The sequence below is a fragment of the Calypte anna genome, chromosome 26 (genome assembly GCF_003957555.1).
Source record: "Calypte anna isolate BGI_N300 chromosome 26, bCalAnn1_v1.p, whole genome shotgun sequence".
Lineage (NCBI taxonomy): Eukaryota > Metazoa > Chordata > Aves > Apodiformes > Trochilidae > Calypte > Calypte anna.
This window is the reverse complement of record NC_044271.1, coordinates 1,161,322-1,176,019: the sequence shown is the minus strand read 5'-3', so window position 1 is coordinate 1,176,019 and position 14,698 is coordinate 1,161,322. Positions and strand designations below refer to the sequence as shown.

At 38.6% G+C, this 14,698-nt stretch overlaps 1 protein-coding gene across 2 annotated transcripts; it reads left to right on the top strand.

Annotated features, from left to right (window-relative positions):
• Positions 1-3,301: 3,301 nt before the first annotated feature.
• Positions 3,302-14,606, top strand: LOC103525583 (bile acid receptor). 2 transcript variants are annotated; one of them, XM_008490544.2, is made up of 11 exons: positions 3,302-3,539; positions 7,766-7,892; positions 8,660-9,019; positions 9,464-9,604; positions 11,371-11,510; positions 11,600-11,704; positions 11,799-11,898; positions 13,032-13,160; positions 13,628-13,741; positions 14,130-14,243; positions 14,356-14,606. In XM_008490544.2, exons 2-11 carry the CDS (start codon positions 7,829-7,831, stop codon positions 14,592-14,594), a joined length of 1,506 nt encoding a protein of 501 aa, XP_008488766.2. In that variant the 5' UTR covers positions 3,302-3,539; positions 7,766-7,828; the 3' UTR covers positions 14,595-14,606. The 2 variants fall into 2 exon arrangements, with proteins under 2 accessions (XP_008488766.2, XP_030321420.1); XM_030465560.1 differs by lacking the exon at positions 13,628-13,741.
• The last annotated feature ends 92 nt before the right edge of the window (positions 14,607-14,698 follow it).

Sequence of the window (14,698 nt, the reverse complement as noted above, 5' to 3'; positions counted from 1 at the left end):
CTCCCCAGAGCTGAGCACAGGGGCAGAACCCCTCCCCTGGACCTGCTGGCCACGCTGTTCCTGAGCCAGCCCAGGATACCATTGGCCTTCTTGGCCACCTGGGCACACTGCTGGCTCCTGTTCAGCTTCCTGGATTCTTAATACAGAGTGTCAAGATATCCTGCTTTATGGAAATTTGGTCCAGGACTTGGCTTTTTTGTGCTTTGCTTACAAATAAGTACAGTAATTTAAGAACCTCTGTTGTTAAATTTACAAGTACTGCCTATGAACAATGAGTTCTGAGATCATTGCAGAAGATTGTAATCAAGCTTTAGTTGATATCTTTATTCCACGTTGTGCCTTGATGAATACAGATGCACTGGAGCATTTTATTGACAAATTTTGGTCTTTCTGCCAAGGGGAAACATAGATTTGACACAGGGTATTGAGAGATGGAAATGTAAGGATACCCACAGATTTTGTAATTGTTGATTGGATGGGCTTATTAGTACCTACTGTACCTTCAGGTAGTGAGACTGCCCTGCATACCAAGCTTAAGAAAATCCACAGAAGGAACAGGAACCTTTTGCAAGCTGTCTTGAGATTTTCAAGTAAGTTTGAGGCAGTTTGGCTCTCTCATTACAATTCTACATAAGTGTGAAAAGCCCACAGGTAAATGCATAGTGAAGCTAACCAACAAGCAATAAGCAAAACCACCTCCTACAACAGATATGCATGATGTTCAAATTAAATATTTCTGCTGAGAATCAAGAGTGCAAGATAACACCAACCTGCACAAATGTTGGCCACTCACCCGCACCATACAGAAAATCCTAACACAGCCAGAACCATTGGGTCTTTTAAAGATTAATAAATAACCAAAAAGAGTGTTAGCAGAAAGCTTGCAGTTTTTTCATGAGTTCCTTAACAAATTGTAGATGCAAGTAGCTCTTAGAACACAACATTTTTGGCATAAATTTGTCTGTGTATTTGATGCCTCTAAAACGTTTTATTCCTCCAAAACAAAAGTAGGAAAAGATGATGCTAGATCATTTTAATATATAAATTCTGTTGTTAATCTTCAGCTTTCTTTAGTGCTGTTCAGAACAGCTGACTAACAGGAGAGACTTAATCCTATAATGAAATAATCTGCGTTCCAATATAACCTTTAACTCACATATAACAACGATTACTGTAATTAGTAATTAGTTTTCCAAAGGCTCCCAATTGTTTAGTATTTGACTCTTGCTTTCATCATTTAATGATTTACAGTAATGAGCTGGACAAACAGTATTTTGTACTAAAATGGCCAAAATAGTTGTCCAGGCATCACTGCCCTTACGTGACAGATCTCAGATGTTTTTGTGGAAAGTTAGCCAAAAGCAATAGGCAATGCCATCACTTCTGTTTCATTTTTATTGAAAAAACATCAACAAAGTGACCATAATTACTTGTAGTCAGAGTCTCAGTAGCTTTTGAAGGACTGTTGTTTTTCTGAGATTCTGCCCTTTGTTTAAGTTTTGTTTGACAAATGCTTTATAAATGAGCAGAAGAGGTGGTTTATGTTTCATTAATGAGGCTGATAGTGGTTAATTACTGAAGTTATATAAACAATCCAATACCAGATCAAGCTGAATGGGTCAGTTATGTAGAGAAGATCCAGCTGGAGTAGATATGATTTCATTTAACTGTTCAGATTCCAAACAAGTTACAGAGATCTAAAATCTCTACTTCAGATGAACAAAGAATTCTGATTAGCTTGAAAATTAATTATTTCAACAGGTATTGATGTGGGGAAGCTCTTTCTTGATTTGCAGCTTCAGGACTCATCGGATTCTTAGACCAAACTGCATCAATGCCATTCTGTGACTGCACAGAAGCTCCCAGTTTACACTGATGATGGAAATGGGGCTGCCACAGTGGTGCAATGCAGTGTGTTCAGGTTGGACTGATGTCATTGGATTTGATTATCTGATATGAAAAACATTCCTGTCCATTATTTTCCACTTCAGTGGCACTTCTAGATGTGAGGAATCTCATGACATGAACTTACTCAGCTAATCTTTTCAGGCTATATCCATGAATAACATTTTGTTTACTCACCTCTAGTAAAGCATGCTTGAAGTGTGTGATTATTTTCTAGGCATGTTACAGATCAGAGATTTTATCAATGTTTTACAAACTTGATATATGTCAGGAAAAATGACAAAAAATAGAGCTGGAAGAGATTTCAAAAGTCCTTTCTTCTCCTTTACAGATCAAAATAATTCAGAGGCAACAGTTCCTAAATTCTTCAGGTAGCCCAACTTATCTTCAAAATATAAGTATTGCACAGGCAAGTATTTTAGTGTGTTCTTAACCACCATAATTCCTTTCTCTAGTATCTAATTTAAATCTTCCTTAGTCCTGAATAACCTTTTTATTTCTTGAGTCTTTACGAGCATGTAAAAATTATTTTCCTCTTCTGAACAGTTGGTTACATAACACTGCTGGGTATTCAGGTGTCCCATTTTTATAGTCACACAAAGATCTGAATAGAAGTTATCTGTTAAAATAATGTAAATTTATGTATTTAACACAGACCAGTCACCTGCTCTGAATCACTGCATGGCTATGTAAAACAGTTTTCTTACCAAAGCTATGAAGACAGTATGTGGGTTGGAGTAAATGACCACGAGCTAATACTTATGTGGCACTACAGTTAATTTCTACAACAACTTTAGGTTCTTATATACATATTTTACAGATTTAGTTTATGCTGAATCCCCCCAGGAACAAAACAAGGATTAGATACCTTCTGAAAACCTGGGCTTCAGTCTGAAGTTTCCTGAGGTCACTAGGCTTTAAATCCCCATGTCCCACAGGTACACTTGAACAGCTTACCAGTTAGGTATCTTCTATCAGAAAAAGTACTAAAGCAAAGTCAGTAGTATTTAAAAGCTGAAGGCAACATTTTACAAACTTCTGCTTGTTTTTCCAACTTTCATAAGAAAGGCTGAAAAGCTGTATGAAACACCCAATGGTATGTGTTAAAGACATGCTGCTTTGGAAAAAATGTTACTTGTAAAAAGTGTTCATTCAGTTTTACCAGTGGAGTTTTTTGAGGTTTAAGTTGCTATACAGGGCTGCTTTTAACAGATCTGCATAAACCACTTGTCCCCAAAGACATTATCCATTAACACTCAGACATGTCAATGCTAAGCAATCAAAATGGGAGAATTTTAAATTCTACCAAGAAAGCAGAATATTTAGTAATTGGACAGGGAGAACTCTGGGAATCGATGACGTGAGGGTCCCCATGGCCTCTGTCCCTGATGACCCAGTTATTATTTGATTTATGTGGACTTGCAGCTGCCCTTGCTTCGACCCTAGAAAAGACTGTGTGGGAAGTTTGTGTCTCAGAGCTGTAGCATTGCTCTGCAGAGTGTCTGGAGCCTGGTGTATGCACAGAAGCTGATAAATAGGGAAAAGGCCCAGTTTGCTCCAGCTGGACTCAGAGCTAGGATCAACGCTGCAGCCCAGCAGACTCAGCTCTGGAAGCAAGATACTCAGGAGCTTCTGTAAGTATTTCATTTACTTCTCTGAATGCTCTGGGATTACAAATTGTTGCTCTAGCCATAAATCAATTTGTCATGTGAAAATATTTCAGACACTGGGCTTTTTTTCTACTTTTTACTTCTTTTTTCCTTTGTTTTTTTTTTTTAATGGCCAACTAAAGGAAAATACAAAACATGCACTTTTAAATTTGGTATCCTACTGCCAAGAATTTGTTCCAACAGTTCTTCATTTAATATTACCTGAAGTAAAACAAATTTCCATTTCAATTAATTGTTTCCCTTCCCCAAAATACCTGGAAAACTGTATGTTTCAAACAACCTCTAACCTTGTATTTTACAATGTATAAGTATTATGCCTTGGAAATAATAATTCATGGGGTAACAATTGCAAAGGAAGGCTACAGGATAATTGCAGCAACATGGTCATTAGTGACATAAGCCTATTACTATTATGGTTATTAAATTATAAGAAATAACACAATGATAAGTGGGATTTCTTCAAACAGCAACTTTGGGGATCTCCTGGCACAATAAAGCTGGGAGAAACAGATAAATCCTTCATAATGCCTATAAGCTACATAGAGGATCGATCAACTGATCCTACAAAATCATTCTTTAATTACAGTAATCAGTGATTATTCAATTGCTTGAGTGAAACTGAATACATCACCTGGCATCACACATAGTTGCCACCAATTGTCCTAAGTTAATTTTTTTTTCTTTTTTGCTTTAAAGTTCACAAAATAAAAAATTAAACTGTGCTTTCCAGAAGCAAAGAAAGTACAGTGATTAACACCGAGATTAAAATGCACAACCTACTTTCACTCCATGATGATTAATCTGCCACAAGGTCTGTAAAATAATGTGTTGAAAACCTTCAGCTTGAGTTCCTAAAATCCCCTGTAAACAAGAAATTTCCCTGTGACTCAACTGTCAAAATATTTACCCTAGCAGTTAAAGTACTGTCAATACAAACCTCTTAAAGAGACCCCTGGAGCCTCTTCTACAAGTATGTTTTGCATCTTAATAAAGTAACCCAGTGATATCTTACTCTGGGATATAATACTTCATACAAATTACAAAACCAACATCTTTCACCTTAAAAAAGAAATAAATAGATGTACTGTATGTATGCTACTCTCAACACGTATATTCTGTGAAGTGACTGGTTTGTGATTCTGCTTTTGTCAATTAAGTGCTTTTTGCTTTGTTCTTTAATGGCTTTCTTTGCCAAATTGAATAGTTTTTCAGTTCAGACTAATAACTGAATGTTGCTCAAGTTCTGTACTAGATGGATAACCAGCCTCTTCAACTAATGCACATTCCAATTTATATCAAACTTTATTAATTCAGAAGACTGATTACTGTCACAACTAAGCCTGCAGAAGTGTGACATTTTCAAACATGCTTAAGCAACCTAGAGTCTAGGTTACATCTTCTGATAAAATAAAATTAATTAAATTATCCCACTTGTAGAGGCTTTTAAAATTAAAACCAAACAACTTTCTCCCTTCAAATAATCAGAATATCACACATGAAAATACCCAGCAGAAGTAACTGAGGGGAAGGAAAAGCAGGGAATTTGTGCCTTTATGCAGAAAACATTGTCTTTGAAATCAGTATCTCTGACTAAGGACAAAAGATTTTCATTCCGTGTTACTGATTACAATTCCACAAAGCAAGTTACTAAAAAATTAATCTTTTTTTCATAGTTATTTCAACTTTTTAGGCTAACCTTAATGCATCATCTCTGAAAATATATTTTTCTTACTTCCTTTTTAAAACACACATATGCAAAACATATGGCTGTATTTTGAGTACACAGAAAAGAAAAAAATTAACACAAAATATTTTGGTTTGGGAATGGTATAGCTGTCCCAAACACCCAAAGCTACGACTCCAATCTTACTTCAACTTTGCTCTTCTTTAGGCTCAACACCCCCAGCTCCCTCAGCCTCTCCTCATAGGGTCTGTGCTCGAGTCCCTTCACAGCCTCCTTGCTCTTCTCTGGACCTGCTCCAGCACCTCAATCTCCTTCCTGAGCTCAGGGGCCCAGAACTGGACACAGGACTCAAGCTGTGGCCTCCCCAGAGCTGAGCACAGGGGCAGAATCCCTTCCCTGGACCTGCTGGCCACGCTGTTCCTGAGCCAGCCCAGGATGCCATTGGCCTTCTTGGCCACCTGGGCACACTGCTGGCTCCTGTTCAGCTTCCTGGCAATTTTATATCATAAGAAGAAGCTTATAAGGCTAAATTCTCAAGTGTCAGGAAATGAAACACTCTATATTCATGCAGAGGCATAAACATTAAGTCTCAAATCAAGACAATATGGCATTCCTCAAATAACCACTAGTTTTACCACTGATACTGTTGTAACATCCTCTTTACCAGTTTCATTTACGAAGTGTCATGCTAAGCTGGGAAATCTGTGGTTGCTACTGGTCACTGTTATTAGCAATAAAAATCAACGAGTAGGCCTATATATTTTATTCTATATATATTCTAAATCTATTCTCCTATAATACCCATACTGAGTACATTTTGCCTGATGAAAGCCTGCTTCCAAGATTTATAATAAAAAAAATCACCTTGCATTTGGTAACATGTACTTCATACTTCCCCAAAAATAATTTTACCATAGTGTAATTTTATTTTAGCCTGTATTCCTTTATTATTTTTATTTAAAGGAACTAGTGGAATCCAGAAACACATTTATTCAGCAGATACCCATTTTTTTTTTAAAAAATGTAGACTTTGACCAGGCCAAATTGATCTAAGTGATAAGGATCTCATGATTCAGTGAGTCATTTCTCTTTCAAACAAATATTTACTAGCAGAGATAACAAATAAATCAGCATTCCAGCCTCACTGCATCTTACCACCTTCTGCTGACAACACAAAAAGAAAGTATTCAGTTCCAAAGACATGTCCAGTTTGGGGGGAAGGTGTGTGTGTCTTTCAAGACCTGACTTCAGTTCAAGTTCCCTGAAGTGATATATTCACTTTTTCAGCTGTAGCTAGGTATATATATAGCACAAAACCCAATAGATGAGGTTTTGGGGGAAGATCTTTAAGCCAAATTTGCTGTAAATTCTGCAAGGGGCACATACAGGAGAATCATGTTGCTCTCACAGGAGTTTGATTTCTTGATAATTGCCATTTTCAACTTTGCCTTTCCCATCTGCTCAGGAAAAGCCTATGAATAGTTCACTGGCAAATTGTCTTGTGAAGTCCTTACAAAAGGGGCATCAGATACACAACCAGTGATACTCTCATACATTCCACACATGCAAGAGGGAGAAGAGGGCAGGTAAAAGTTTTCCTATTTACCTCTTTAACTGCTACTCCATACTAGAGGCTATCTAAACACAACCCCAATAAAAACTCAACCTCAAAGATGTTGGTGTCTATATATATATATTTTTTTTTTTTCCTAAAACTTCTTTAAGAATTTTTAGAACATGCTTCTTCAGGACTTCTTTATAAAGTGAAATTACTGAAAAATAAGGTAAGCTTTGAGTTCAAAGAACAGTAGCTACTCTGCAAGGGATATAGAAAAGCTCTCTAGAGGGCAATACATCATGTACAGGACTGATTTTTTTTTTTCTTCACTTTTAAAGGGATTCCAGCTCTTAAATTTGGAATATAATGTAAATTAGGCAGTGCTTAAGTGGGGAAAAGCTGAATTTGACTTAATAACAGAGTTTTTATAGGAAGAAGAGATATTCTGTGCTGGCCTTTCCAGATTATTTTCCTGTATTTACTTGATTCAAATTTGCATAACATGTGAATGAAGCAAATTCACTAAAAGCCCATCTTTGTGCAGAAAAAGAACATCCACTGCATTTCATTAGTGCAAATGCCCTGAGTCATTCTGAAAGCAAGGTTCTTCTATCCAGTGAAAACCCTTTTAATTGCTTCCTGAACTAAAAAAACTTAACCAATTATTAGTCTGATTCCCCCACATGATTTAGTGTAAAATTAGGAGCAAAACAGTTCTAAATATAACTTGGAAATTTAGGAATGGACTCTACTGTGAATCTGTACTATTACAACAATCAAATGTCTCACAACCTCGTTGCAAGTATTATGTGACATTGCACATACCTCAACTTTGCTTATGAACTGCAGACTTCCATCCTCTGGAGTTTTCTGCTTTTATGTCTTTAGCAAAACTTACCCAGCAATTTGTTCTCACCTGATGTTTGTCTTATTTTTCCATTTCTATAGGTTGCCTTCTTAGAAGTCTATCACACAGCAAAGTGAATTAAATAGTGTAGCTGGGAGCAGAATATGGCAAATGCATTTGTCACTGTACCTGATGGGTATTGTCTTCCTGAGCCCATACAGTACTATGGTGAGTAAAGCAAATTTCTTATTTTATGGAATACATCATAGTAAAATTAACATCTGTTCATTCTTGCACAAACTTTTTTCAGTACATCTCTGTTCATTTAAAAAGGGTTGGATAAAATTAGAACTCTACAGACAGAATTGAATGAAGAAGCTCTCTTCATAATTCTGTACATACAATTTACCAAAACAAAATTTCTTAACTATAAAGAATTGTAGGTGAAAAAATACTAAATAAACAAGTCTTCACTTTTTATTCCACTTCATTTCAACCACAAGACTCCCGACGCAGCAATTTTTACCACTCTGTAGTTTCTGGACCATCCTTCTCAGGTGCTTTTTAGGTGACATTTTCAAAATGATACCTGAAATATGTGTCAGTAAAACATTTTGCTTATTAACAACTTCTCTTGCTTACAGGAAAATATTCTTCTGTAACAAGGACAACGAATAAAAACAACCTTTTGGTGTAAAATCAAAAGGTAGCTCTATCATCAGGTGGCAAGTGACATTCAATTGCATACTAACAAGAATCCAGTGGACATGACACTGCCCAAACCATTTTCTCTGTATTTAAAGTTTTACTTACAAACATTCCATGTTGCACATTTAAAAATAATGAGTCAGAGGCCCTTCTGATGTATTAGAGAAACATATTTCTCTAATATTTATGTAGATATTTAAGATATAAACCATTTTAAAACCCTCGGGTAGCTGATGCCAAAATATTATTCAGGGATTTAATAAATTTTCTATTTCTTCTGTATCCAGATGTTTTACCAGAGCACATCAGCTACGAGGTACAGGACACTGATTTTCAGGCTGGGCCATACTGCCAGTACTCCCCAGCTCCCATCCCTCCCCCAGTGCTGCAGCCTCCCCAGTCCCAGTACACCACATACAGCCTGGATCCCCTGTACAGCGAGGGGCCGTGCAGCAGCAGCAGCTGTGAACTGAGCAAACCCCCTTTCCTGGCTGCCCACACTGGTGATGATGGATACCAAGGACTGAAGAGGCCAAGATTAAACCACTCTTCTTTGAAGCTGAAGGGGCAGGAGGAGCTGTGCGTGGTGTGTGGGGACAAAGCCTCTGGGTATCACTACAACGCACTGACCTGTGAAGGCTGTAAAGGTAAGAGGGGAACAGGCTGACCTCTGCCTGACCCAGCACTGTGGCCCCACGATGCTCAACATAATGTTCCACATCTGTGGTTTAAGCAAACGGATTTTGCTATTCTTTAATAGGAATTGTCCTTTCTCTAAGGGACCCTTTATCTAACACACTCACTCCAGATTTACATTTTAATAACTGTATTAAATCAATAAAACCAAGTAGTAATTACTTGCTATTTATATTTTAACTTGCTAAATGGGAGCTGTCTTTATCAGGCAAAAAAATCAATTATTAATCAGAATAAGAAAGAACAAGACAAAACTATGTTGTTAAGAAGCAAATTTAAAATCAAAATAATGTAAAAAAAAGCAAACAAAAAAACCCCAATACACTTATTCTCTAAATCATTATGAGATGAAGCTCATTAGATTTCTTCACTCATAACCTAATCCTTATCTGTAGGTTTCTTTCGACGTAGCATAACCAAAAATGCAGTGTATCTATGCAAGAATGGTGGTCATTGTGAAATGGACATGTACATGCGAAGGAAGTGCCAGGAATGTCGCCTGAAGAAATGTAAAGCTGTGGGAATGCTAGCAGAATGTAAGTGCTCCTTCCATATTGGCTACTTTCCTAATCATAGAATCATAGAATTGGCTGGGTTGGAAGGGACCTCAGAGATCATCGAGTCCAACCCTTGAACCACCGTTGCGGTTCCCAGCCCATGGCACTCAGTGCCACATCCAGGCTCTTTGGAAAGATCTCCAGACACAGAGAATCCACTACTTCCCTGGGCAGCCCATTCCAATGCCTGATCACCCTCTCCAGAAAGAAATTCTTTCTCATCTCCAACCTAAACCTCCCCTGGCACAACTTGAGACCCTGCCCTCTTGTCTTGCTGAGAGTTGCCTGGGAAAAGAGCCCAACCCCCCCCTGGCTCCAACCTCCTTTCAGGGAGTTGGAGAGAGTGATGAGGTCTCCCCTGAGCTGCCTCTTCTATAGGCTGAACACCCCCAGCTCCCTCAGCCTCTCCTCATAGGGTCTGTGCTCGAGTCCCTTCACCAGCCTGGTTGCCCTCCTTTGGACCTGCTCCAGGACCTCAATATCCTTCCTAAACATGGATCAACATGGATAAAACAAAAGTCAAACCCTTCTCCTCATTAGTGCCCAATGGTATCAGTCTAAACCTCATTTAGGTGTAGGAAAATTTAACTTTGAGTCAGTAGCACTGTAGCATCTTCATCTGCAGAAACTCCCACAGCTTGGGAAATAACTCCTAATACAACAGGACTACAGTTTAAAGACAATACTACCATCCTGAACTGTGACAGGACAGAAGTAAGCATATCAGATGTGCTTTTGTGTTTCAGAAACAAAAAAACCAGTACAATAGTTTTTAATGAAAAATCCTCACACTTGTATACACAGTCATAACCAAGATAATGTAAGAAGACTGCAAACACTCAGGCCTTTGGTAGATGCTGAACACTAATCCACTGAATAAATAACTTTCCTGGTTTTGCAGGCATAGAATCATAGGAGAGCCATGGTGTGCAAACCATGAGTAGTTTGGAGTCAGTTGGAAGCTTGAACTAGGAGGGGAAAAAGCCAGGACAGCTGACTCAAGTTGGCTAACAGGTGTACCCCATACCATAAATATCATGCTGATTACAAAGGGGAAGTTTGCTGAGGGGGCAAGGGCTTCTTCTCCTTGCTCTTCTCAAGGGATAGTGTAGTGAAATGAGGCAACCAGGTGCCACTAATTGCCAGGGAGTGAGCATGAGCTTGTGTCAAGCCCCCCTGTGCCTAATTAGGGTGGGCCCCCACTGCCCTTTTATTGGCCCCCTGGTTCTGCTCATGCGCAGTTGGGGCTTACCCTAATTAGGCTTGACACAAGCTCATGCTCACTCCCTGGCAATTAGTGGCACCTGGTTGCCTCATTTCACTACAGGATAGCATTCCTGGAAGGTCTTGCTCAGGAGGACAGCTTTTTCTCTTTATTGTCATTGCTGTATGTTTACTGGGCTGAGTAAAACTTTGTATACTTTATATTGGCATTAGCAGTAGTGGTAGTTCTGCTGTTTCATTAAACCTGTTTTCATTTCAACCCATGGGCTTCTCTCTCATTTTCCATTACCCTTCTCAAACTGGGAGGTCACTGGGTGATAGAGCAACTGCTGTAGTTTAGGCCCACATATGGGCTAAACATAGACAAAGCCACGTTGCCATGTTCTTTAGGACGCACAGCTTCTTACAGGTGGTGGTTTGTGTGATGCAAAACTTGTTGTATCTGTAATAATAAAAGAGATTACTTCAAATTGTAATTATTAGGAAATGTACATATTGATACATGCTTCCATGCCTTACAGGTTTGCTGACTGAAGTACAATGTAAGTCAAAGCGACTCAGAAAGAATTTCAAACAGAAGAGCAGTTTTCTTTGCAACATAAAACTGGAAGATGAAGGACTGAACAGTAAGCATGTATCATCTACAACAAGATCTGGAAAAGTGGGATATTCTTCTATTTAAGATAATTCTTGTTACAATTTACTTTTGCTCCAAGTCATTGTTACTTGATTGTTTTACTTTTTTAACAGATTCTGGAGAAGTTGGAACTTACTCCCAGGGAACATCAGCTTCTTGACCATATTGTAGCAGCACACCAAAAATACACAATTCCCCTTGAGGAAGCAAGGAAGTTTGTATGTATACAGAACAATCCTTCATTGCTTAGTTATTATTATCCCAAGCACTGTATCTTGGTTTTATCAGGTGTCTAAATGCTCTTTCATGCAGCTACAAGAAACTGCAAGTCCTGAGGAAAGTTTTCTCCATCTCTCTGAGACAGCAGTCATCCATGTACAAGTGCTAGTAGATTTCACAAAAAGACTTCCAGGTGATTTTTTTTATTTTTTAATTTTTTTTATTCTTTAAGATGCATAAACCACATTGATGACATGAATCTGAGAAAAATAGGAAAATACAGCATTCAAGGAAATTCTCATTCAATTAATTATTTTGTCTTCCAACTCTAATGATCAGTGTTACCATTTGCTTGTCAAGAGAACAAGTTTGAAGTTAATACTTCAAAAGCTTGTTATGATTTGGTTTCTCTTTCATCTATGACATGGAGTGGAGACATTTTCTGAAAATATGTGGACTTTAATACCATCCTCAGTTAATTACTATTATAACACATTCTCTGAAATCCACTTCAGTTCTCAATTTATTATAGTCATCAAGGAAAAAAACAGATGTTCCTTCAAAGGAAAAGGCAATACAGCAGAGATTAACAGGTATTACTAATAATATTTTCCTTTAATAAATAACAAGGGGGCATGCAGTTAAATTCACTACCTTTCAATATAAAGTTGACAGAATAACCAATATAAAGTTGACAGAATAACACTTGTTAGGGAGGGTGTTTTCATTACTCTTAAAGTTTTAAAACTTACTGACAAAAGACAGTCAACATGTCTAAAGCAGATACTTGATGTAATTTAGCACTACTGTGAAAAAGATCTGAATGAATGGATAAGCTGTTTGGGTTTTTTATGTTATATATAATGCTCTGATTAGGGTTGAGAAGAATGAAGTTCCTTTGCTCTTGAATAATAAGTGTGGATAACAAGTGGACAAAAGGTGAAATTTAAAAAAAAAAACAAAAACCAGATGTCAATGAATACAAAGAATATGAACACTCACTAAGGAATGTAGCAAATTTATAAAGTATTAGGCCACATGATGTAAGTCAGATATTAAGAAATTTCCAGTGAAGTCTAGCTTAGTGCCAACATTTTTCATGTGTCCTCCTGTGAATCTTCTAAAGCTGGACACTGATAACTACACTTCTTCAATTTGCAAGCTAGCAAGAAAGATACCAACAGTCTTTGGTACATGTGTCTTTTAACTATGGCTCCTCCTTTCTGGTAAAGGCTCTTATTGAAAACATCATTCTATCAGTTCATGTTAGGGGCTTAAATGCAGCCCCGGTCTTCCCTTATGCTTAATATGTGTCTTTCTTTGCAGGATTTGAAAGTTTAGCCAGTGAAGATCAGCTTGCACTGCTAAAGGGGTCAACAGTTGAGGCAATGTTTTTGCGTTCAGCTCAAATGTATAACCAAAGAATTAGCGAATACCAACCATCAACAAGTGAAAGTAAGTTTGACTAACAAGCTTTCTAGCTACACCAGTAGGAGGTTCTGCCACTTTGAAACAACTTCCATTAATTTAAATCCACTTAATCTCAAATAATTTCCTATTCAACCATAGTGGTACTTAAAATAGTACCAGTAATTCCCATTTATATTTTATAGGCTTTTTTCAAAGAGCAACTTCCCATTGGTTACAAACCAAGAACAATTCTCTAGTGTTTGCACAAATTGTGGGATGGATGGGTAATAACTATATAACTGACATTTTGTATTGTGTCAAGTTTAACATGAGACTTGGACGAAAAATAATGCAACAAATTAACTTGGAGCTAGATGCTAAAAAGAACAATTTCTTTCTACCTGAGTCTCGGAAACATTCGCACATTTTCAAGTATTTATCTGCAAAGCAGAAGCAGACTAATTATTAAGTCACATTAAACTTACCTGGGAACTGGTGCTCTCTTGTTCCAGGTCAAGTAAGACTTTCTGATCATGGGACATGTTACGTTCAAAACGTTGATAAAAACATTTATTCCATGGAAATGTCTCACAATGAAGAGAGTCCAACTTCCACTACTACTTCAGGTAATGGAGGTCTCAGAATCAAAATACTTGGGAATCTTTTGCTTTGCTGAACCTGTTCTTAATCCCAGTGAGCAACTAACACCATCGCTTTGGGCACTGCTCATTATCTTCCCCTCCCTTAAACTGCTTTGCTTCGTGTACCCTCATGGAAGGGAAAGGTGGTGTTCATGTTTGTACATCTCCTTCAGTAAAACATTTATATATACAATTCCACATTACAGCTCCAATAAAACTGCTGCTACTTTAGAGATTAACATTGTTTTCACGAAATTTACTGTTTCATGCAATGCCAACAGCCCGTACAAGATTAGGGCAAACATAACGTGTAATGGCAGCGTCTGTTTCTTCACTGAAATAATATGCTGGCTATTTTGTTTAACTTCTTCAGGTATAACCGAGGAGTTCATTACCGCGCTGTTTTACTTCTACAGAAGTATGGGGGAACTGAAAGTGACAGAGACCGAGTATGCCCTGCTCGTAGCAACAACGGTGTTTTTCTCAGGTAAACCGGGAGGCGAGTGGTTCCCGTTCGCCTCGGGCGCTGCCCGCGCTCCCGCAGCAGCCCGAGGTGCGAGATTGCCTGCTAACTGCACTCTCCCACGGCGCTCTCCCAGACCGCCCGCTCCTGAGGAACAAGCGGCACGTAGAAGAACTGCAGGAGCCGCTCCTGGGCATCCTCTACAAGTACTCGAAGATCTATCACCCCGAGGACCCCCAGCACTTCGCACGCCTTATTGGGCGCCTCACGGAACTGCGCACCCTCAACCACACCCACGCGGAAGTGCTGGTAACATGGAGAACAAAAGACCCCCGGCTGACTTCCTTGCTTTGCGAGATCTGGGATCTGCACTAGGCGACGACTATCCCCGCGGCGCCATGATGGGGCCGCGCATTGCCTCCCTTCCCGCCTCCCTCGCGCGCCGCCCTTTCCCGCCTCTCGTCTTCCCTCAACGGCTG

Coding starts and splice junctions, on each gene's coding strand:
- LOC103525583 (XM_008490544.2), top strand. CDS start 7,829: ATGGCAAATGCATTTGTCACTGTACCTGATGGGTATTGTCTTCCTGAG. Junction 7,893..8,659: donor TGAGCCCATACAGTACTATG/GTGAGTAAAGCA, acceptor TTCTGTATCCAG/ATGTTTTACCAGAGCACATC. Junction 14,244..14,355: donor AACAACGGTGTTTTTCTCAG/GTAAACCGGGAG, acceptor GCGCTCTCCCAG/ACCGCCCGCTCCTGAGGAAC.